At 58.7% G+C, this 23202-nt stretch overlaps 1 protein-coding gene across 1 annotated transcript in view; it reads right to left on the reverse strand.

Annotated features, from left to right (window-relative positions):
* Positions 1 to 1940: 1940 nt before the first annotated feature.
* The window catches only part of LOC144736007 (multidrug resistance-associated protein 1-like), a 31282-nt gene continuing 10020 nt past the window's right edge, over positions 1941 to 23202 (reverse strand). The window contains exons 13-30 of the mRNA XM_078618638.1: positions 22406 to 22469; positions 21405 to 21531; positions 20815 to 20991; positions 20175 to 20348; positions 19768 to 19921; positions 19299 to 19371; positions 18835 to 18946; positions 17604 to 17814; positions 15912 to 16043; positions 15393 to 15574; positions 15035 to 15234; positions 13803 to 13929; positions 13323 to 13424; positions 12301 to 12447; positions 11595 to 11753; positions 11141 to 11307; positions 9203 to 9397; positions 1941 to 7402 (exon numbers count right to left, since the gene is read on the reverse strand). Of these exons, the coding sequence (XP_078474764.1) occupies positions 7294 to 7402; positions 9203 to 9397; positions 11141 to 11307; positions 11595 to 11753; positions 12301 to 12447; positions 13323 to 13424; positions 13803 to 13929; positions 15035 to 15234; positions 15393 to 15574; positions 15912 to 16043; positions 17604 to 17814; positions 18835 to 18946; positions 19299 to 19371; positions 19768 to 19921; positions 20175 to 20348; positions 20815 to 20991; positions 21405 to 21531; positions 22406 to 22469 (2612 nt within the window). The 3' untranslated portion in view covers positions 1941 to 7293. The remainder of the gene's footprint in view (positions 7403 to 9202; positions 9398 to 11140; positions 11308 to 11594; positions 11754 to 12300; positions 12448 to 13322; positions 13425 to 13802; positions 13930 to 15034; positions 15235 to 15392; positions 15575 to 15911; positions 16044 to 17603; positions 17815 to 18834; positions 18947 to 19298; positions 19372 to 19767; positions 19922 to 20174; positions 20349 to 20814; positions 20992 to 21404; positions 21532 to 22405; positions 22470 to 23202) is intronic.

Here is a 23202-nt window from a genome sequence, read left to right on the forward strand (position 1 = left end):
ACCCTCACTCACCACCCTCACTCACTCACCAGCCTCACTCACCAGCCTCACCTGCCCGCCAACCGCTTCTCCGGCCCGCCTTGGCAATTTACCGCAACGCGGTGACGGCGGTCACTGCCATAGCAGCAGCAGCGCGCAATATTTATTTATTATTGCTGTATTATTCCTGCACCCACCCACACCCCACACAACCCCCCCCCCACACAACCCCCCACCCCCCCACACAACCCCCCACACCACCCCCCCCACCACCCCCCCCCACCACCCCCCCCACCACCCCCCCCACCACCACCCCCCACCACCACCCCCCACCACCACCCCCCACCACCCTCACCACCCAGCCAGGACCCTCCCCCCTCTCGCACCACCCTCACCACCCTCACCAGCCCTCACCATCGGCCGCGCTGCATTATGGGGTCACCGGCAAGCGTGGTGACGTCACCCCGTACAACCGCGCTCGGGTGACGTCGTCGCGGTTGAGAACGCGCGCTCCGCCCCTCCTCCTCGCCCCTCCCCCTCCTCGCCCAATTATTGCTCCTCCCCCTCCTAGCCCCACCCCCTCCTCGCTCCTCCCCCCTCCCCCCTTCGCCCCTCCTCGCCCCTCCCCCTCCTCGCCCAGCCCCGTTCTAGCTCGTCCCCCTCCCACTTCTCGCCCCTCCCCCTCCTAGCCCCACCCCCTCCTCGCCCTTCCCCCCTCCCCCTCCTCGCCCCTCCCCCTCCTCGCCCCTCCCCCTCCTCGCCCCACCCCTCCCCTTCCTCGCCCCTCCCCCTCCTCTCCTCCCCCTTCCTCGCCCCTCCCCCTCCTCGCCCCACCCCTCCTCGCCCCTCCCCCTCCTCTCCTCCCCCTCCTCTCCTCCCCCCTCCCCCTTCCTCGCCCCTCCCCCTCCTCGCCCCACCCCTCCTCGCCCCTCCCCCTCCTCTCCTCCCCCTCCTCGCCCCTCCTCGCTCCTCCCCCTCCTCTCCTCCCCCCTCCCCCCTCCTCGCCCCACCCCCTCCTCGCCCCTCCCCCTCCTCGCCCCTTCCCCTCATCGCTCCTCCCCGTTCCCCTCCTCTCCCTTTCCCCCATCCCCCTTCCGCCCTTCCCCCTCCCCTTCGCATATGCGGGCAGTCATCGACTTACGAACATCTGCGCCGGTTTGCAACGTTCAGGCGGCCTGCCTACGACCCCCGCTGGGGTTTAACCTGCAGGCTGGACTGTGCGTGACGTCACACAGTGCGTGAGGAGCTCACACAGTCCGTGACGTCACACAGTGTGTGAGCTCCTGTGTGAGGAGCTCACACAGCGCGAGACGTCACACAGTGTGTGAGCTCCTGTGTGAGCTCACACAGTCCGTGACGTCACACAGTGTGTGCGCTCCTGTGTGGAGAGCTCACACAGTGCGTGACGTCGGCTGGGGCCGTCCATAAATGACGTCACGCGATTTTGGACAATGTTTGACCGACCCCCCTTCGTCACACGGCGTCACAAAAAGTCAGACCCCCCCCTCAAATATGACGTCACGAAGCTCTGCCCCCCCCCCAAAAAAAAATAAAACATGCTTCAAATCGCTTTAAACTATTGTCGTTGTAGTGCGTATTTAATGTGCCGCTGCACTCTGATGTTGTAGGAGAAACCATTTATTAAAAAGTCTATTTAATTAAGCAGAACGTGTTGTCTATATTTATTTAAAGTTGCGCATTTTGATGTGACGTCACATTTCTCAAACGTCCCCCCCATGTCACACATCGTCACAAATGTCTGACCCCCCCCCCCCCCCCTAGGTGCGTGACGCCATTTATGGACGGCCCTCTGGGTCATGCAGCCCGCATGGTCAAAATACATCCACATGGCCGACACTGCGTGGGGAGGCCTTCATCCGGCACTGGACAGACCATGGCTGGTGTTTAAAACATTCACAAAGATGCTGTGTGGTGAAGCATGAATTCAAACAAGGATGCACTTTAGATTTTCAACAAATCACGTTTAATTCCTTACGAATCGCTTTCACAAAAAAAATAATCAGATTAAATTATAAACTCAACGGTGTAAATTCCACATTCCTATGCCGAGGATTAAGCCTCGTCAATGGACAACCACTTAACACAAAGCGCTACTTCATACAGTCATTGGTTTATCCACCCCCAGGGCAAGGTGGGATCATGCGACCTGTCTGCGATTTTAGATGTCAATTTGGAATGCGAAGCATCTCCGGTCCAATCCCCGAGGTCGGGGCGTCTCGCTGAGGTCCATAATGGATGCGTCAGAGACACGGGGCCCACCGCTGTTGAGATCTGGAGACCGATGGTCACGGGCCTCTCTCTCTCTGTCTCTCCAAAGGTTCATAATGGTCGTGTCGGACACAGTGTAGCAGTGCTGCTGAGATCGATTCTATTCTATTTAGAATTGATAAAGGCGCCTTTGACAATGCTTACCGATTACGGTACAAAATGGCAAAACAAGGGAAGGATGGGTAGGGCGGTAGCATGGCCGTCAGTGATCGGGTTTGGCAAAGGAATGAGATGTGGGCAGCAGCAGGGGAAGGAGGAACGGGTGAAGCGTGGTCGTGGATGAGGCTGACAGAAGGGGCTGGGGCGTGAGAGGTGGATGGGCACGGTATGAAGTGATGGTAGGGACGATGGTTGCCCGGCTGAGCGTACATGAGGGGAGTTTGAGGTGAGCGGGGGCAGTGGTGTGGTGGCCGGGCAGTTGGGCTGCCCGGAAGGTCAGGGGGTCAGGCAGGCTTCAGGGGGTACAATGGGGTAGTAAGGGGCAGTGACGAGGTAGGGCTCGGGAATTTGGCGGAGAGGTAAGAGGGGGGGCAGTCCATGCAAAGCTTTGAAAACCGACACGAACAATTTAAAGAAGTTCTAGATTTGAAGCTTTCGTGATTGAAAGGATTCATATTCTTAGGTTTTTTTCGGTAAAGTCACGTAGGTAAAAAATTAAATTTAATAAAAGTAAAATAAAAATCACGACGTTTCGGAGGCAACACAAGCTTCCGTCTTCAGGTGGAACCGTCACGTCTTCAGGTGGAACCGTCACAGCTGTATACAGCAAGCGTGCTGTAACGGTTCCACCTGAAGACGGAAGCTTGTGTTGCCTCCGAAACGTCGTGATTTATATTTTATTTTACTTTAATTAATGCTCAAGCCGGTTCACCAACGACTTCACACAACAAAACCCAACATCATCGTCGTCGTCGTCCACATGATCATCATCGTCTAAGAATATATTTCCATTTGACTGAATTCATCCGAACCCAGACACAAAAGGTGGGGAGCCACTCATCATGGAGCATTGTAGTGCGAAACAGCGCCCTCTCTCATCTTCACGCACGACGCACAATACAAATACAAAACGATGCACCGTGTAGCCTTTAACAGCCTGTTGGGGCAAGCGCTGTTGGCTAGGAGCAGCACCTATTAATGTCGGCACGGCCACACAAGGGGGTGGATGACCGGCACCACACATACACAGGCACCGAGACTCCTGCCACGAGGCGCACACACACTTAATGTTTGCACTCCACGAAAACAGGATCCCACTGTTTGCGTGGAGTGCTCTTACCAACAATATCTGGCAGGTTCAGCAACGAGTATTTAATGAAGCCGGGATCTGCTGAGATTCAAAAGCGGGTCCAGAGTTTTTTCAAGCTTAAAGTTTAACAATTTTATTGTTTATTTTACTTGGTAAGGCCCTCTGAGCTATCACAAATGATAGCTCAACGAAGTGGATGATCATCACGTGGGAATGTATAGCAGCCAAATTCTCTGAACGCGCGTTGATCTTAATTGTGGAGGAAGAAACCAGATGACCCAAGGAAATTCCACGCGACCACGGGGAGAGAGAGAGACACGCAAACTCCAAATATACAGCAGGCGTCAGGGTTGGGATTAAACCCACGAGCTCCTGTATTCCAGGCGAGGTAGTTAACATCTCGCCACCATCCTGCCCCCAAACAAATGCAGATTAATAATATGGGTTTGCAAAGCCACCAGGGTTGATGGGACTAATGTTTATTCGTAGTGTCTAATCTTACATCGAGACGCCGATAAGTGTTTTGCTTCTATTCGATTTTACAAATATTGCCATTGCATGCATTGTTGTCAAACGCTCACGTGAGCACAATCAGAATCTGTATTCATCCTGGGGAAATCCGATGAGCTATGAAGCTCTTTTTCACGGGTCTCCAGCAGGGGGCCACGGGGGTCAGAAAGTCACAAACGCCCGGAGAGAGAAATGAGAGACGCGGTTGCGGGCAAGGAAGACGTGATAAAAAGGGGATGGGGGGGGGATACATCCCATTGCTGGGAAAGAGTAGAGGGGGTCTATAAGGGGAGAGACAAAGGGGGGTGGAGAGAAGAGGGACATCAACAGCCGTGCTCGTGCTCCACACGCAGAGCCGTCCCGAGGGTATGGCTAATCGGGGCGACTGCCCCGGGCCCCGCGTTTTGGAGGCGGGGGGGGGCGCTGCGCTTCGATGTCATGGAGGGCGACTCGGCCGGCAGACAGCACAGTGTGTACGTATGTGTAGTCAGTGTGTATGTTGAACTTCTTTTGCACCGTATGTAGCCAAGCGTGCTAATTGGAGTGTATAGTAGTGTGTATCGTGTGGTGTATAGTGTAAGTGTATGGTGTAAGTGTATAGTAGTGCGGTGTAAAGTAGTTTGTATATATGTTGAACTTCTTTCACACCGTGTTCGTAGCCAACCGTGCTATTAATCGGCGGTGCGGGGAAGGACAACAAACTAAACACAAAAACAGTTCGAAGGAAATGAGTTTTGAATCTAGAACAATGTCACTGTTGGAACGATACATTTCCCTTTGTCAGGACGACTTGCCCTTGTGAGCTCCCTTTCACAACAAACGTTGACCTATCATTTGTGATGGCCAGGTCGCTTCTGAAAACTAGCGACATAGCTCAGTGGGACCTTATCTGTTACAAATAAATAAAAATGTAAACAGTTTTGACGGTCACAGTGAAGTGCTGGTATTTCCAAGATCACATCAATGAACGTCTTGTCAAATTGAAACGATCCGGACAAATAAGAGTCAAGTTAAGTCGATTACTATACATTTGTAACGGTCCTCCATAACGGTCCATACAACATCAGCAGTCCCCGACACGCCGACGGCAATCCCTGTACCGAGTTGACCGGGATTAACCGCACAAAGTAACGATCTGTGATTGGTGGCTGGAGATGAGGAGACATGGTCCGAGATGTGACGATGTGTAATTTGCGGCTGGGAATGAGGTGAGATGGATGAGGGGAGAGGGAGGAAATGGGAGAGGGGACCGTGGGGATAAGAAAGCACGTCGGCAGTGGGACGAGAGGAGGAGAGAGCTGTGAATGAAGGAGGGAGCTCCGTGTGTTATGGAGAGAGCCGTCGGTGAAGGGGAAAGCTGTGGATGAAGGAGAGAGCTGTGGATGGAGGGCACTGTGTGTGTTATAGAGAGAGCTGTGGGTGAAGGAGGGAGCTGTATGTGTTAAGGTATAGAGCTGTGGATGAAGGAGAGAACTGTGGATGGAGGGCGCTGTGTGTTATAGAGAGAGCTGTGGGTGAAGGATAAAGCTGTGGATGAATGAAAGGAGAGAGCTATGCATGTTATGGTTGAGCGCCGTCAGTGAAGGGGAGAGCTGTGGATGGAGGGAGCTGTGTGTGTTATAGAAAAAGCTGTGGGTGATGGAGAGAGCTGTGGATGAATGGAAGGAGGGAGCTGTGTGTGTTAAGGTTGAGAGCCATCGGAGAAGGAGAGAGCTATGGATGGAGGGAGCTGTGTGTGTTATAGAGAGAGCCATGAGTGAAGGATAGTGCTGTGGATGAAGGAGGGAGCTATGTGTGTTACAGAAGTGCAATTAACAAAATGGAACCCTGACCTGTCTCGACGTGTTGGTGAGGAGTGTGTCCGCTATACTTTAAACAATCAAATTGAACTACGGAGTGGAGTCCGAGAGAAAGGAAGAGGAGTGTTAAGGAGGCGGCGGAAGAGATTGCGGCAGAGAGATGACTTAGCAGGGTTCGGAGGTAATGACGGGGCAGGAGCAGCTGGGGAAAGGGAGAAATGGGCGAGGCCTTGGCCTAGCAGTGGCATGTAACCGGTGGATATAACAACTCAAAATAACAACAACAAGAACCCTGTTATGGGATAAAATTAGGTTACTTTAAAAAACTCAAGTAACCAGTAATCAGACATTGACTACTTTAAGTTCCCCATTGTAAAAAAATAAAAAGCCTTAAGTAGGCCTCGAAGGCAGATTGAAACGTCAAACGAACACGACAATATGTCTAAACGGCCATGGTAGGCAAAACATCTTCACCGCGATGCATAGCCCCCTCAGGAGGCACATAATGGCGGTGTCAGGGCCAGTGGGGCTGCACTGCAGGAAAACCTGAGTTCGAGCCCTGGGACTGGAGATTCAAACCGTTAATGGGGACGTGGAGCCGGCAATGCTGAGAGCCAGACTCACATAGAGACCTGTAGACTAACATAGAGACCCACAGATTAACATAGAGACCCGTAGACTCACATAGAGACCCGTAGACTCATATAGAGACCCGTAGACTCAAATAGAGACCCGTAGAATATGTGGGTTTCACATAGAAACTCACAAATTCACGTAGAAGCCTATAGACTCACACAGAGACCCATAGTCACATAGAGACATACAGTCACATAGGTTCTCAAGTGCTTAGAGTTGATTGTCTCAGCCCAGTCACAAATGACTGCACGCAAATAAAACTATATTAAATTTGGTTTTGCACTTTGGTTAAATTCCACTTTTGAGAATAAACAAATATTGGGAAAGTGCTGCCCCCCTACTGTACCACACCAGAGGTCACATGACGAAAGGAAACTCAGATGGAGGCCTGTGATATCCGCTCCCGCGGGCCGGTTCTCTAACGAGGTTCGCGCTGGGTCGTCTCCGTCCCATGACGATGCGATCGCACGAGAGCAGCGCCAGCGTACGACGCAAGCGTCGCCCCCCTAGCCTGTCAGAGCCCAGCTGAGACTCACAACGCTTCGCCTGCCAACCGCCCACGATGGCACGCGACCCGTGGCGGACAAGGAGGCCGCCCCGTGGCGGGCGGGGAGGCCCACTGAGGGTTGAGGCTTCCACTGAAGTGGGGTCCATGGCGTCATCTTCCAAGGCAGCCCCTTGACGTAGCTCTGCAGCCGTGAGGCTCCTCAGCCTCAGCATTCCAGAAGTGACGTCTCTGCACCGCCACCCTCCACCTACTCCGCCACCACCGCCTCCTCCTCGCCCCGTCTGCCACGTGCACCTCCCATTGGCGGCACGGCTCCCGAGGGCTCACAGCACCCCTGCCTCCTTGGCCAGGCTGTAGAAGACGCCGCGGCGCTCCAGCAGTACCTGGGGGGAGTCGTACTCCACGATGCGCCCAGCGTCCAGCACCAGCAGCCTGCGAGCAACGGTGGCGGAGGCTCGCTCAGTCAACTGGACTTGCCCGGCTTGTGGCGTCAATGCATTCGGGCTGGTGTACTTGTGTGCTTGTGGGTGTGTACCTGTTTATACGTGGACTCGCGTATTTGTGCATTTGTGTACTTCTGTATTTGTGGCTTTTGGCTGGCCATCGATCAAAGAGAATGGTCACTGCATCGCGCGCTTTCAGATGCGCTTCCATGGCCGTCTGGATATTAGGAAGCCACTAAATCATAATCTAGATTGACAATCTCATTTCTTTAGAACTGCTTTTTGTGTTTAGTTTGTTGTCCTTCCCCTGCACCTCCGATTTGCGTGCGGTTGGCTACGCCACTACACCCCTGCACTATGCCACTGCTACACTACACCACTACTACACTACACCACTACTACACTACACCACTACTACACTACTACACTACACCACTACTACACTACACTACACCACTACTACACTACACTACCACTACACCACCACTACACTACTACACTACACCACTGCTACACTACACCACTACTACACTACACTACCACTACACCACCACTACACTACTACACTACACCACTGCTACACTACACCACTACTACACTACACTACCACTACACCACCACTACACTACTACACTACACCACTGCTACACTACACCACTACTACACTACACTACCACTACACCACCACTACACTACTACACTACACCACTGCTACACTACACCACTACTACACTACACTACCACTACACCACCACTACACTACTACACTACACCACTGCTACACTACACCACTACTACACTACACCACTACACTACGCCACTACTACACTACACCACTACAACGCTACAACGCTACACCAAGCCACCAAACCACCGCACTACACCACTACACTACACCACTACACTACACCACTACACGCGCCACCATGCTCTCTCCTCTCTCTCTCTCTGGAGGGACAACGTGACGGGCGTGGGCAGTGTCAACAACAACAATTCCCCGGGGCCCGCGCGCTAACCTCAGTGGGCTGCTCGTACCTCAGTGGGCTTTGCCTGGCAGCGTGGGGACGGTTTCGTTTGATGGTGTTTGGACAATTCGTTTGTCTGTTCCTGCACCACTGTCGTGCTTTTCATGCTGTGTGCTGTTGGTAACGTTCCAACGCCGTGCCCCGCTGGACAACATGTGCAATAAAGAGCTTTATAGCTCATCGGATTCCTCCAGTATAACTAAATATTCCACCAGCGCGAACCGTCACCACCGTGACCACAACACCCACCCACCCCACCTACTCATCTACCCACCCTACCCACCCCACCCACCCACCCATCTACCCACCCCACCCACTCATCTACCCACCCTACCCACCCCACCCACCCACCCCACCCACCCCACCCACCCCACCCATCTACTCACCCCACTCACCCCACCCCACTCATCTACCCACCCCACCCACCCCATCTACCCCACCCACCCAACCATCCATCCCACCCACCTTACCCACTCACCCCAACCCTATCCACCCACAACGCCCTCCCACCCAACCACCCACCCCCACCAACCCCACCCACCCACAACGCCCTCCCTCCCACCCAACCACCCACCCCCACCAACCCTACCCACCCACAACGCCCTCCCACCCACCCAACCACCCACCCCCACCAACCCCACCCACCCACAACGCCCTCCCACCCAACCACCCACCCCCACCAACCCTACCCACCCACAACGCCCTCCTTCCCACCCAACCACCCCCACCAACCTACCCACCGGCGCGCCGTGCGCGACGCTCACCGGTCGTAGTCGATGACGGTGTGCAGGCGGTGAGCGATGGTGAGCACCGTGCAGTGGGCGAAGTGCGAGCGGATCGACGCCTGGATGAGGGCGTCGGTGCTCAGGTCGACGGCGGCCGTGGCCTCGTCCAGCACGATGACGCGCGTGCGGCGCAGCAGCGCCCGCGCCAGGCACACCAGCTGCCTCTGCCCCACGCTGCGGTGGGGCGGGGGGGGGGGAGGGGGGGCAGCATGGGGAGGGAGGGGAGTACAGGGGCAGCATGGGGGCAGCAGAAGGAGCAGGGAGGAGGAAGAGCCAGGCTCAGTGCAAATTGAGGCCACGTGAAGTGTCGAAGGCTAACTGGTGGGAGGTCACGGGACAGACCCAGCAGGTGCCATTGGTTGACTTCTGTGCCAGGCTAGGTGCAGGAGCAGATCATGAGAGAGACCCAGGTGGTGCCATGGGTTGACTGACTGAGATGACCGGTAGATGCACCTGCTGTGTCCCCTACTGTGCCAGGCTAACTGGTAGGAGGTCACAGGACAGACTCAGCAGGTGCTACGGGTTGGCTGATTGAGATGACCGGTAGATGCACCACCAGCTGTACCTCCTACTGTGCCGACTTGCTGCATTTTAGTGAGCTCCGCGCACAATCCAGCCTGGTTAAACCCAAAATGGATCGTAGGCAGGCCAGCCTAAATGTTTTTAACTGGCGAAGATGTTCCAAAAGGGGGTCCACGTTTTGCAAGCGTAGAGAAGGAAGGGCATGACTGTTGCCAAGAAGGCCCAAAGCTTCGTGTGGAGCGACAGACCAGGTAGCTTCCACACAGCGTCATGCAGCTGATGAAAAGATAATGCTGCTCAACTGATTCGGAGTGAGACCTCTGCTGTCAAACCGGAGCCGGTCATGAGCACACTGGGTAGGTTTGGGAAACTCTCCACTCTCTCCACAACTGCCCCATCAGCAATTGGGAGTTGTGGGGTGGAGTGTCCGATGGGACAAAATACCCAGGCAGGTGCTTAGTTTTGGTGGGGCTGATGGTAAGGCCCCACTTCTTAGTGGCACGCTCCAGTCTCAGCAGCAGCGCCTCCAACTCCTCCTCTGAGTGAGCAGCAATAAATCATCAGTATAGGTAGCATTGTTGGCCAATAGGGAGCCATCCTTTGACCAGACCCAGGCATCGATCAGCCTCCCATTTGTATCTGTACCAGATGGAGATTCTTCCGTTACAGCCATTGAAGGCTTCACGAACTACGTGGTCGAAAAAGATGTTAAATAATGTGACAGCCAGAGGACATCCCTGTCGCACCCCGAGGTGTACAAGGAATGGCTCCGACTCCCGGCCACGTAGTATACACACACCCACAAAGATCCCCGTATAGCCTGTCACATACTGTTGGGGCAAGTGCTGTTAGCGAGCACCAATAAAGGCCGGTACGGTACATGTGGGGGTGGGTGGCCAGCACCACGCCCGACCGCCTTTGTCTCCCCAGTGGTGATGTTTACACACCGCACCAGGTACTTGAGGCTCAGTCGACCTAGGGGAGGCCCAAGACTGGTTCAGATAATCGTCACCGGTGTTGGCCGTGAGCGGGAATCTAACCCGAGTCGCCGGGTTTATAGCGCAGCGCGCTAACCGCTACACTACCGCTCCCCACACGCGCACATACATGCACACACGTACACACATGTACACACACACGTACACACACACGTACACACACACGTACACACATGCACACACGATCACACACGTACACACACACACGCACGTACACACACATGTACACACGTACACACACACACGCACACACACGTACACACACACGCACACACAGGTACACACACACGCACACACACGTACACACACACGCACACACACGTACACACACACGTACACACATACACACGCACACACACACACGTACACACACACGTACACACACACGTACACACACCTGAGGTTCTCCCCCCCCTCGCAGCACGTGTGGTCCAGCCCGCCGGGCAGCTGCTGCACGAAGTCCTCGAGGTGCGCCATGCGCAGCGCCTGCCACAGCTCCGCGTCATCGTGACGCGCAAACGGGTCCAGGTTCCAGCGCAGCGAGCCCGCAAACAGCACTGGCTCCTGTGCAGCCACAGCAGCGGCATCAATGGCAGCAGTGGCAGGATCAGTAGCAGCAGCATCAGCAGCAGGATCAGTAGCAGCAGCATCAGTAGCAGCAGCAGTAGCAGCAGCATCAGTAGCAGCAGCAGCAGTAGCAGCGCCGGCAGCAGTAGTGGTAGCAGCAGTGGCAGCAGCAGTGGCCCCCACGAGCCCCACGACCCCCACACACACACACGAGGACACCAGTGGAAGGAACCCGGCTCATCGTTGTCCAGCCGCTGCCGCCGTGGCGTGCGAGGGGGCCGCACCTGGGGGATGATGGTGAGTCTGGAGCGCAGCTGGGCGAGGCCCAGCCGGGCGATGTCCAGGCCGTCGATGCGGATGAGGCCGCTGGCCGGCTCCACGATGCGGAAGAGTCCCAGGGTGAGCGATGACTTCCCGGCGCCCGTGCGGCCTACGATACCCACCTGGGGGGGAGAGAGAGAGCGAGGGGAGAGGAGAGCTCCCACACACTCTCACAATCCCCACCCACTCTCCCCACGCTCCCCACCCACTCTCCTCATGCTCCCCCCCCACGCTTCCCACCCCCACGCTCCCACCCCCACGCTCCCACCCCCACGCTCCCCCCCCCACGCTCCCCCCCCACGCTCCCCCCCCACGCTTCCCACCCTCACGCTCCCCCCCCACGCTTCCCACCCCCACGCTCCCCCCCCCCACGCTCCCCCCCCCACGCTTCCCACCCCCACGCTCCCCCCCCCCCACGCTCCCCCCCCACGCTTCCCACCCCCACGCTCCCACCCCACGCCCCCCCCCCCACGCTCCCCCCCCCACGCTTCCCACCCCCACGCTCCCCCCCCCCCACGCTCCCCCCCCCCCACGCTCCCCCCCCCCACGCTCCCCCCCCCCACGCTCCCCCCCCCCCACGCTCCCTCCCCACGCTCCCCCCCCCCACGCTCCCCCCCCCCCCACGCCCCCCCCCCCACGCTTCCCCCCCCCCCGCCCCCCCCAGCTCACCTTCTCCCCGCCACGCACGCTGAACGTGAGCTGGTCGAGTGCGAGTTGCAGGCCGTGGCGGTAGCGCAGGCTGTAGCCCACAAACTCGAGGTCCCCGCGCTGCGGCCACGTCGCTGGCGGCCGCGTCGCCTCGATCTCCCACGGGGCCTGCGGGCATCGTCCTCCTCGTCGTCATCGTCGTCGTCACCACGGGCTCCAACCCTCAGTAGTCAAGGTTAAGTCGCGTGCTTTTACTGCTTCTTAATTATGTTATGTGAACATGGATTGCTTGTGTTTTAAAATCATCCTCTTTGGTTCTTTCGGTAAAGTCACGCAGGTAGAAAAATAATAGATGGCGACGTTTCCATCGCAACACAAGCAACCGTCATCAGGTGGGACAACCACAGCAAGAACAAACTGCCGTGACTTTACCGAAATGACCACAGAGGATGGATTCCTGCAGTCACGAAAGCTTCAACTCAAGATTTTTAAATCACGTTACTGGGCATTTCGTTTGTGCTTCGTGAAGTTGACGGGCGACTGATTTGGGCCGTGACGAGTGCGACCGCACCACGCGGTTCCCACAACCCCCTGCGTCCCACGGGGCCTGAGTGCTGATGCCAGGGCTCGTCTTACTCTGCAATGTCAAGTCAAACAATAGAATGCAATCTGCTGCACTGCAATGCAATATGATGCACTGCATCGTTATGTTGATGCGCTGCACTCTACTACTAAAATATAATTTTTATTGGACCAGAAGCGGCCTGGCCATCACGCATCACAGCCAGACGAAGCGGCTTATCGTCATCGTCGCGTGGGAATTTATCGTGGCCAAACACTGTGGACGCGTGGCGACGTCGGTTCTAAACGTGGAGGGGAAAACTGGAGGACCCCGAGAAAAATCCACGCGACCACCACGGGGAGAGAGAGAGAGACGCAAACCCCAAATGTACAGCAGCGGGCGTCAGGGTCGGGATCGAACCCACGACCTCCCGCATACCGGGAGAGGTAGTCGACATCTCCTGGCCACCGGGGCGCCCTACCTCGGTGGGAAGATCGGAATATTCCTTGAGGCGCTCCACCGCCACGATGTTGGTCTCCAGCTCGGAGGTCATGCGCACCAGCCAGTTGAGGGTGAGCGTGACCTGCACGCAGACGCACGCGGACGGCTCGCACCGCAACGTCGCAACGCCACCGTGGCCGCGGATGCCGGCACCGCCACCGGAGCCGGCACTGCCGCCGTCAACGCCACGGCCACGGCCGCCACCGTCACCACCACAGCCACCACCACCAACGTCACCACCACCGTAACCACCACCACAGTCACCACCACCATGACCACTACAGCCACCAACGCAACCACCGCCACCATCACCACCACAGCCACCAAAGTCACCACCGCCACCCGCCGCCACTACCACCCCCGCCATGCAATGCAATCAAATGCAATATAATGCAGGGCGGGGCAGGGGGCTACCTGCAGGGGGGGGGGGGGGGCTACCTGCGGGGGGGGGGGGGGCTACCTGCAGGGCGTAGGACACGGAGAGGCCCACGATGCCGGGGCTGAGCGAGTGGCGGCTGACGACGGCGAAGAGGGTGGCGAAGAAGACGATGAGGTTGGCCAGGATCTCCAGCCGCACGGCCAGCCAGCTGGGGGCGCACACAGACAAAGGTCACCCGCGCAGCCTCCACGGAGCGCCGGGGCAAGGGCCGTCGGCGAGCGGGAGCAGCGGCGCCCGTGAAGGGCGGCACCGCGGCACGCGAGGGGGGAGGGGGGGGGCACCGCACCCGAACAGCACTTGCCCCGACAGTCCGTCAAGGCTATACGGGGGATCTCTGCCTTTGTAAGTGGATGCGAGGAGTATGGGGCTGCGCGTGTGCGTGGAGATGTGTGTGTGTGTGGAGATGTGTGTGTGTGTGGAGATGTGTGTGTGTAGGTGTGTGTGTGTGTAGATGTGTGTGTGTGTGTGGAGATGTGTGTGTGTGTAGATGTGTATGTGTGTAGATTTGTATGTGGAGATGTGTGTGTAGAGATGTGTGTGTGTGGAGGTGTGTGTGTAGATGTGTGTGTGTGTAGATGTGTGTGTGTGTGTAGATGTGTGTGTGTGGTGGGTGTCGGTGTGCTACTACGCCTACCCAGACATGCTCACTAAGATGCTTCACCGCACACTCAGCGGACAAACGAATGGGGGTGGCCAGCACCACGCCCGACCGCCTTTGTCTCCCCAGTGGCAAAGTTTACTATACACTGCACCAGGTACACATTTGAGGCTGAGTGGACCTAGGGGTGGCCCAGGATCGGTAACTGATGCTGTTGGTGGCCATGAACGGGAATCGAACTCGGGCGGCCGGGTTTGTAGTGCAGCGAGCGTGCCAACCGTGCCAACACCTGTCCCCTCCTCGCCAACCCTGCATCACCACCACGATCGCCACCACCACCACCACCACCACCAATGCCACCACCACCACTACACTTCCACCACAACTACCGCCACCACCACCAATGCCACCACTACACTTCCACCACAACCACCACCACCGCCACCGCCACCACCAATGCCACCACCACCACTACATTTCCACCACAACTACCGCCACCACCACTGCCACCACCAACGCCACCACCACTACACTTCCACCACAACCACCGCCACCGCCACCACTAATGCCACCGCCACCACCAATGCCACCACCACCACTACACTTCCACCACAACCACCGCCCCCACCACCGCCACCCGCCGCCGCGAGCGCACCGGTTGGAGATGATGCCGGCGAAGGTGGGCCTCTGGTTGGCGTCGACGTGCCGCGCGTTGTCGCTGGCGAAGCGCCGCTGCTGGCCGTGGGCTCGCACGACGGCGCGCCCCAGCACCGTGTCGGCGAGGTGCGACAGCACCGGGGAGCGGCTCACGCTCTCCAGGCGCTTCAGCTGGCGCGACGTCGCCACGTAGTAGCGCTGGGGGGGGGGGGGGGGGGGTCGCATCGCATCGCGGTGTGGCTGTGTTGTATCGCATTGCGGTTGTGTCGCATTTCATTGTGTGTCGCATTGCGGTTGTGTCGCGTTGCGGTTGTGTCGCACTGCTGTATGGCCCAGTAGGGGACGGAGCGCCCCACCTGTATGAACCAGTAGGCGATGGCGAGCGGCGTGGCAGCGAGCAGGAAGGTCGGCGTGGCGATGCTGATGATCATGAGCGTGGCGAGGGTGTAGCAGAAGCAGCGCAGCCACGCGTCCACGTTCTCGGGCACCAGCGTGTCCAGCGAGTCCACGTCCCGGCCAAAGCGGTTGAGCAATCGCCCTGCACCGCACAGAGGGGGGGGGGGGGGGGGGGGGGGGGGGGGGGGAGAGCACGCTCAGAGAGTTCGTTAGCAGTGGTGGTGGTGGTAGCAGTGGTGGTGGAGGTGGTGGTGGTCGTGTACCTTGCCTGTTACAGGCGCCGTGGTGACATCACCGTCACTTAGTGGTGAATGGTGGGTAGTGGTGGCGGTGGTGGTGGTGGTGGTGGCGGTGGTGGTGGTGGCGGTGGTGGTGGTGGCGGTGGTGGTAGCACTCGCTAACGGCACTTGCCCCAACGGTCTGTTGAGGCTACACGGTGGGGGGGGACCTTCGCCTTTGGCTCGTCGCTGGGCGCTCACCGGTGGGCGTGGCCTCGAAGAACCGTGCGGGCGAGCGGAGCACGCGGATGAGGGCGTCGGCGTGGAGGCGCTTGGAGGCGCGCAGCATCCCCACGCCCCTGCCCAGCACGATGTAGAGCAGCACCATGAGGCCTGGGTCACGAGGGGTCACGTGCGGGGGGGGGGGGTCACGCCGGAGTCACGTGGGGTGGGTACGCCGGGGTCATGCCCGGGGTGTCACGTGGGGTGGTGGTGGTGACACTTGGGTCTGTCCCGTGACCTCCTCCTGCCCAAGAGCCTCCCACGCTTCGAGTGACGGCCTCAAGGTGCACCACGCGGGGTCACGTGGGGTCACACACCGGGGTCACGTGGGGGTCACGCGGGGGGCACGTGGGGTCACACACCTGGGTCACGTTGGGGTCAGCCACGGCGCACCCAAGCAGCTTGTGTTTAACTCGTAGTAGGATTTTGCGACCAGTATTATTCGTAATAAATGTTTTATGGGTTGATCGCGTCAATATAAAGTGTCGTTAACCCACCACCACCCGACACAGCCAGTTAGTAAGGTTTGTCACGTGAACAAAACGTGCTAATTAGTTACTAGTACTGCACAGCGGTGTGTTGAACTAGTAACTAACATTCAGATTATTTTGCTGCTACAAACTTTTTACGTGAGAAAGGAGCCCTCGCTGATGCTTTGCACTCGTATGGAGTGTTCGTTGTTGTAACGTCCAAAGGCCCCCGTGCCCCTACTGGACATCCGTGAACAAAGAGCTTTATAGCTCATCGGATTCCTCCTCCAGGCGAAATACAGATTCTGACTCCAATCGTCTTTGTGTGTGCGTGTGGGGGAGCGGTGGTGCAGCGGTTAGCGCTACGCTGCGCTACGAACCCGGCGACCGGGTTCGATTTCCGCTCACGGCCAACACCGGTGACGATTATCTGAACCGGTCCTGGGCCTCCCCTAGGTCGACTCAGCCTCAAATGAGTACCTGGCACGGTGCTTAAACATCGCCACTAGGGAGACAAAGGCGGCCGGGCGTGGTGCTGGCAACCCACCCCCTCGTGTGCCGTTCCGGCCTTCACGGGTGGCCGCCAACAGCACTTGCCCCATCAGTCTGTTACAGGCTATACGGGGGGGATCTTTGTCTGTGCGTGCGTTGCGTGCGTTGCGTGCGTGTGTGTGTGCGTGTGTGCGTGCGTGCATGCGTGTGTGCGTGCGTGCGTGTGTGTGTGCGTGTGTGCGTGCGTTGCGTGCGTGCGTGCGTCCGTGCGTGCGCGTGCGTGTGTGCGTGCGTGCGTTGCGTGCATGCGTGTGTGCGTGCGTGCATGCGTGTGTGCGTGCGTGCGTGCATGCGTGTGTGCGTGCGTTGCGTGCGTGCGTGCATGCGTGTGTGCGTGCGTGCGTGTGTGCATGCGTGCGTGCGTGCATGCGTGTGTGTGTGCGTGTGCGTGCGTGCGTTGCGTGCGTGTGTGCGTGCGTGCGTGTGTGCGTGCGTGCATGCGTGTGTGCGTGCGTGCATGCGTGTGTGCGTGCGTGCGTGCATGCGTGTGTGCGTGCGTTGCGTGCGTGCGTGCATGCGTGTGTGCGTGCGTGCGTGTGTGCGTGCGTGCGTGTGTGCGTGTGCGTGCGTGCGTTGCGTGCGTGTGTGCGTGCGTGCGTGTGTGCGTGCGTTGCGTGTGTGCGTGCGTTGCATGCGTGCGTGCGCTCGCCCTGCGTAAATCCGAGGGCCGCGTAGACGGCGAGCCGGTGCCCCGTGCCGCCGCCCTGCGTGCCGTTCACGACGGCGTCGCCCGTCCAGTCGCTCAGCCACACGCCCTGGCCCACGGTGGCGGCGCCCTGCAGCGCGTACAGCAGCGCCACGCACAGCGCCAGCGGGGCCCCCACGGCGCGCCCGTACTGCTGGTACACCGCCAGGCTCACCTACGCTCGCGCGCACAAAGACAAAAATACACCCCCCCCACCCGTGTAGCCTTAACAGACTGTCGGGGCAAGTGGATTAGAGTCCGGGCTAGCCTCGGGGTTAGGTTGTGGGTTGGACTCCGCAACCGAGCCCTGTGCGTTCAAAGGCAAAGATCTCCCCCCCCCCCCCCTCCGTGTAGCCTTAACAGACTGTTGGGGCAAGTGCTGTTAGCGAATAGCACCTGTGAAGGCCGGCACGGCACACGAGGGGGTGGGTGGCCAGCACCACGCTACTCGCTAACAGCCCTTGACCCAATAGCCTCATGCGGGCTGCATGGGGGACCTTTGTCTGTGTCGTTGTTGTTGTGGTGTTGCTGTGGTGTTGCTGTGGTGTTGTTGTGGTGTTGTTGTGTTGTGGTGTTGTTGTGTTGTGTTGTTGTTGTGTTGCTGTGTTGTTGTTGTGTTGCTGTGGTGTTGTTGTGGTGTTGTGGTGTTGTTGTGCTCTTGTTGTGGTGTTGTGATGTTGTTGTTGTGTTGTTGTGGTGTTGTTGTGTTGTCTTGTTGTGTTGTATTGTATTGTTTGTTGTGATGTTGTGGTGTTGTGGTGTTGTTGTGGTGTTGTGGTGTTGTGGTGTTGTTGTGCTGTTGTGGTGTTGTTGTTGTGTTGTTGTTGTGGTGTTGTTGTGTTGCTGTGGTGTTGTTGTGCTGTTGTGGTGTTGTTGTTGTGTTGTTGTTGTGGTGTTGTTGTGTTGCTGTGGTGTTGTTGTGGTGTTGTGGTGTTGTTGTTGTGTTGTTGTTGTGTTGTTGTTGTGGTGTTGTTGTTGTGTTGTTGTTGTGGTGTTGTTGTTGTGTTGTTGTTGTGGTGTTGTTGTGTTGTTGTTGTGTTGTTGCTGTGTCGTTGTTGTTGTGGTGTTGTTGTGGTGTTGTTGTGGTGTTGTGGTGTTGTTGTAATGTTGTGGTGTTGTTGTGTTGTTGTGGTGTTGTTGTTGTTGTGTTGTTGTTGTGTTGTTGTGGTGTTGTTGTTGTTGTTGTCGTCCCTACCCTGCCAGTCTCCATCTTCTCGTCTTGCACCAGGCGTTCCTTCACCTCCTCGCCCACCTCGTTGTCCACGCCGGCGTCCGACCGGCCGCCCGACGAGGTCTGCGACTTCAGACTGAGACGCACATGCGAGGTGAACATCATCAGCGTCATCAGCAGCAGCATCAGCAGCAGCAGCATCAGTGTAATCTTCAGTGTCATCATCATCAGTGTCATCAGCAGCAGCATCATCATCAGCAGCAGCATCATCAGTGTCATCTTCAGTGTCATCATCAAAACCAGAGTCATCAGTAGCGTCAGCAGCAGCAGCATCATCATCATCAGCAGCATCAGCAGTAGCATCAGTGTCATTATCAACACCAGAGTCATCAGCAGCAACAGAGTCATCGTCAACATCATCAGCAGCATCATCAGCAGCAGCAGCAGGGAGCTGGGCAGGCCGGTGCGGCGATGGCTCCGGGCGGTACCTGCGCACGTCCGGCGGAGCGGCGGTGGTGGCGGCGGTGCCGGCGTTGTCGTCGTCCAGAGCGGCGGTCGGCTCTGTGGTGCGGGGACACGGGGAGCAGGAGGGTGTTGGGTGTTGTGGTCGTGTTGAGTGCTTGGCTGTCAGGCTCCAAGCCAGGAACAGCGTAGTAACAGCTCAGAGTTAGGCTTAGGGCCAAGGTCGGGGTTGATTCGCCGAGTTCTGGGTTAGGCTCAAGTTCAGTGTCAGGGCTACGGTCAGACTCAGCGCTAGGGCCAGACTCAGTGCTAGGGCCAGACTCAGTGCTAGGGCCAGACTCAGTGCTAGGGCCAGGGTCAGGTTGCGGGTCGGACTCCGTGCCAGGGCCAGGTTCTGGGTTCGATTCCGTGCCAGGGCCAGGTTCTGGGTTCGACTCCGTGCCAGGGCCAGGTTCTGAGTTCGACTCCGTGCCAGGGCACGCGACCGCGACTCGCCTTGGCCGTGCGTGCGCAGGAACTCGGCGAAGGCGCCGTCGCGCGCCAGCAGCTCGGCGTGGGAGCCGCACTCGGTGACGCGGCCGCCGGACAGGACGACGATGAGGTCGACGGAGGGCAGCACGCCGACCGCGTGCGTCACCAGGACGCGCGTCTGCGGCGCGGGGGGGGCGGCAACGCGACAGATGTCAGCCGCCTCGCCGGGTACGCGGGAGGTCGCGGGTTCGAGCCCGACCCCGGCGCCCGCGCGTCTCTCTGCCGTGGGTCGGCCGACCGAGGAGACGACCGCCGGATGCGCCGCCGGTGCCCCCGGACGCGCCAACTCGCCGCGTTCCGCCCCGCCCGGCGCCGTCGCTGCGAGCGTCGCTCTACCCCCCCCCCTGCCCCCCCCCCGCCCCCCCCCCCACCTTGCCGTGCAGCAGCCCCCCGTGGGCGATGACGCGCCGGAAGAGGCTGCTGCCCACGTGCGCGTCGACCGCGGAGAGGGGGTCGTCGAGCAGCAGCAGGGACGCGGATTGCGCTCCGTAGGCGGCGCGCGCCAGCGACACGCGCTGGCGCTGCCCCCCCGACAGGTTGATCCCCTGCGGGAGATACACGCGGAGACACAGACGGAGACACACACAGATACACACACACAGACACACACGTGGAGATACACACACAGATACACACGCGGAGACACACACGGAGACACACACAGATACACACACACAGACACACACGCGGAGATACACACACAGAGATACACACACACAGAGATACACACACACAGAGATACACACACACAGATACACACACACAAATACACACACATAGATACACACACACAGACACACACACAGACACACACACACAGATACACACACACAGATACACACACACAGATATACACACACACAGAGACATACACAGAGATACACACACACAGAGATACACACACGCGGAGATACACACACAGACACACACACAGATACACACACAGAGATACACACACACAGAGAGGAGGGGGTGAGGGAGGAGGAGGAGGGGGAAGAGGAGGAAGGGAACCTTTTCTCCGATCTCTGTCTCGTCCCCTCCCGCCAGCACCTCCAGGTCGGGCAGCAGGGCGCACGCGTCCAGCACGTGGCGGTAGCGGCCCTCCTCCATGTCGCGCCCAAACAGCACGTTGCTGCGGATCGTGCCGCTCTGGATCCAGGCCTGCTGCGGCACGTAGGCCACGGAGCCCTGCCGCGGGGGGGGGGGGGGGGGGGGGGAGATAACGCGGGCGGGAAACGGTCGACCGATACGAAATTTAGTTTTTTGTGCAAATCAACGCCAGCGCCCACCCCAACCCACCCACCCCCAACACGCAGATCGCAAAACGCCGGTGGGGGGCGGTGGGGGGCGGTGGGGGCGGTGGGGGGAACAGAAATTCGCGGTGATCTGGGCGCGAAGGGGGAGGGACGATTTGGGGCTCGCCGCCCCACAGAAGCGGGGGCCACACGCGGGTTTAGACGGGGAGCTCAAATCAAACTCGCAAAACACGTGTTTCATTGTGTTGTCCCCCCCCGCACCCCCCCCCGCACCCTCCACCCCGCACCCCCCCCCCGCACCACCCCCCCGCACCACCCCCCCCCCCGACCTGCCGCTCGGCTCACCCGCACGGAGACGCGTCCCTCCACCAGCTCCATCTCCCCGAGGATGGCGGAGATGAGCGACGACTTCCCGCTGCCCACGTCTCCCACCACCGCCACCAGGGAGCCCTCGGGCACGCGCAGCGCGATGCTGCGGGACGCACGCACGGCACACAGAGCGCGCACACGCGCAGCATGCATGTACAGCATAGACACAAGCACGCGCAGCGCACACGCACACAGCACGCACAGCGCGCACACACGCAGCATGCATGTACAGCATAGACACAAGCACGCGCAGCGCACACGCACACAGCACGCACAGCGCGCACACACGCAGCATGCATGTACAGCATAGACACAAGCACGCGCAGCGCACACGCACACAGCACGCACAGCGCGCACACACGCAGCATGCATGTACAGTATAGACACACACTCGTGTACACAGCGGTGCGTGCGTCGCGACACGACCCCCGCGTCAACGACAAGCTTCCGCTGCTCTGTCCGCATCCGAGCACGAAGTCGCCGCGTGCAAGTGAGATGGCCGTCGCTAGAACAGCGGACAGCCGTCACCCAGCACCCCGGCTTGACTCGGGCGTGGCCACGGTGGCTAGGAGATGTTAACTACCTCGCCTGGTATACAGGAGGTCGTGGGCTCGATCCCAACCCTGATGCCTGCTGCTGCTGCTGTATATTTGGAGTTTGTGTGTCTCTCTCCCCGTGGCCGCGTGGATTTTTCTCCGGTTCCTCCCGTTTTTCCCGCGACATTTAGAGTCGGCGTGCGTTCACAGTATTTGGCTTCTGCTATAAACGTCCACATCGCGATCAGCCACTTCGCTGGGCTGTCACTTGTGGTCAGGTCGCTTCTGATCAAGAGCCATGCAGCTCGGCGGACCTTACCACCTGGTAAAATGAAAGTAGTTTCAATAGTTTCGATTTAGACTCAACGCCGTAGTTGACGTGAGTGACAATGGCTGCTGCTGCTTCTGTTGCAGGCGCCGCTGTCTGATGCTGCTGCTTACTTGTGCAAGACCGGGGCGTCGCATCGATCCCACTTGAACGTCCCATTCGTGATGCTGATGCTCACTGCACGGAGAGACGCACGCACGTTCAGAGAGTCTCAGCGCCCTGAGACCCGGTCTCCTGGAGCCGAGTCTCAGCACCCTGAGACCCGGTCTCCTGGAGCCGAGTCTCAAGACGCTGAGACCCGGTCTCCTGGAGCCGAGTCTCAAGACCCTGAGACCCGGTCTCCTGGAGCCGAGTCTCAAGACCCTGAGACCCGGTCTCCTGGAGCCGAGTCTCAAGACGCTGAGACCCGGTCTCCTGGAGCCGAGTCTCAAGACCCTGAGACCCGGTCTCCTGGAGCCGAGTCTCAAGGCCCTGAGACCCGGTCTCCTGGAGCCGAGTCTCAAGACGCTGAGACCTGGTCTCCTGGAGCCGAGTCTCAAGACCCTGAGACCCGGTCTCCTGGAGCCGAGTCTCAAGACGCTGAGACCCGGTCTCCTGGAGCCGAGTCTCAAGACCCTGAGACCCGGTCTCCTGGAGCCGAGTCTCAAGACCCTGAGACCCGGTCTCCTGGAGCCGAGTCTCAAGGCCCTGAGACCCGGTCTCCTGGAGCCGAGTCTCAAGACCCTGAGACCCGGTCTCCTGGAGCCGAGTCTCAAGACGCTGAGACCCGGTCTCCTGGAGCCGAGTCTCAAGACCCTGAGACCCGGTCTCCTGGAGCCGAGTCTCAAGGCCCTGAGACCTGGTCTCCTGGAGCCGAGTCTCAAGACCCTGAGACCCGGTCTCCTGGAGCCGAGTCTCAAAACCCTGAGAC

The sequence above is a fragment of the Lampetra planeri genome, chromosome 58 (assembly GCF_965212315.1).
Source record: "Lampetra planeri chromosome 58, kcLamPlan1.2.h2, whole genome shotgun sequence".
Taxonomy (NCBI): Eukaryota; Metazoa; Chordata; class Hyperoartia; order Petromyzontiformes; family Petromyzontidae; genus Lampetra; species Lampetra planeri.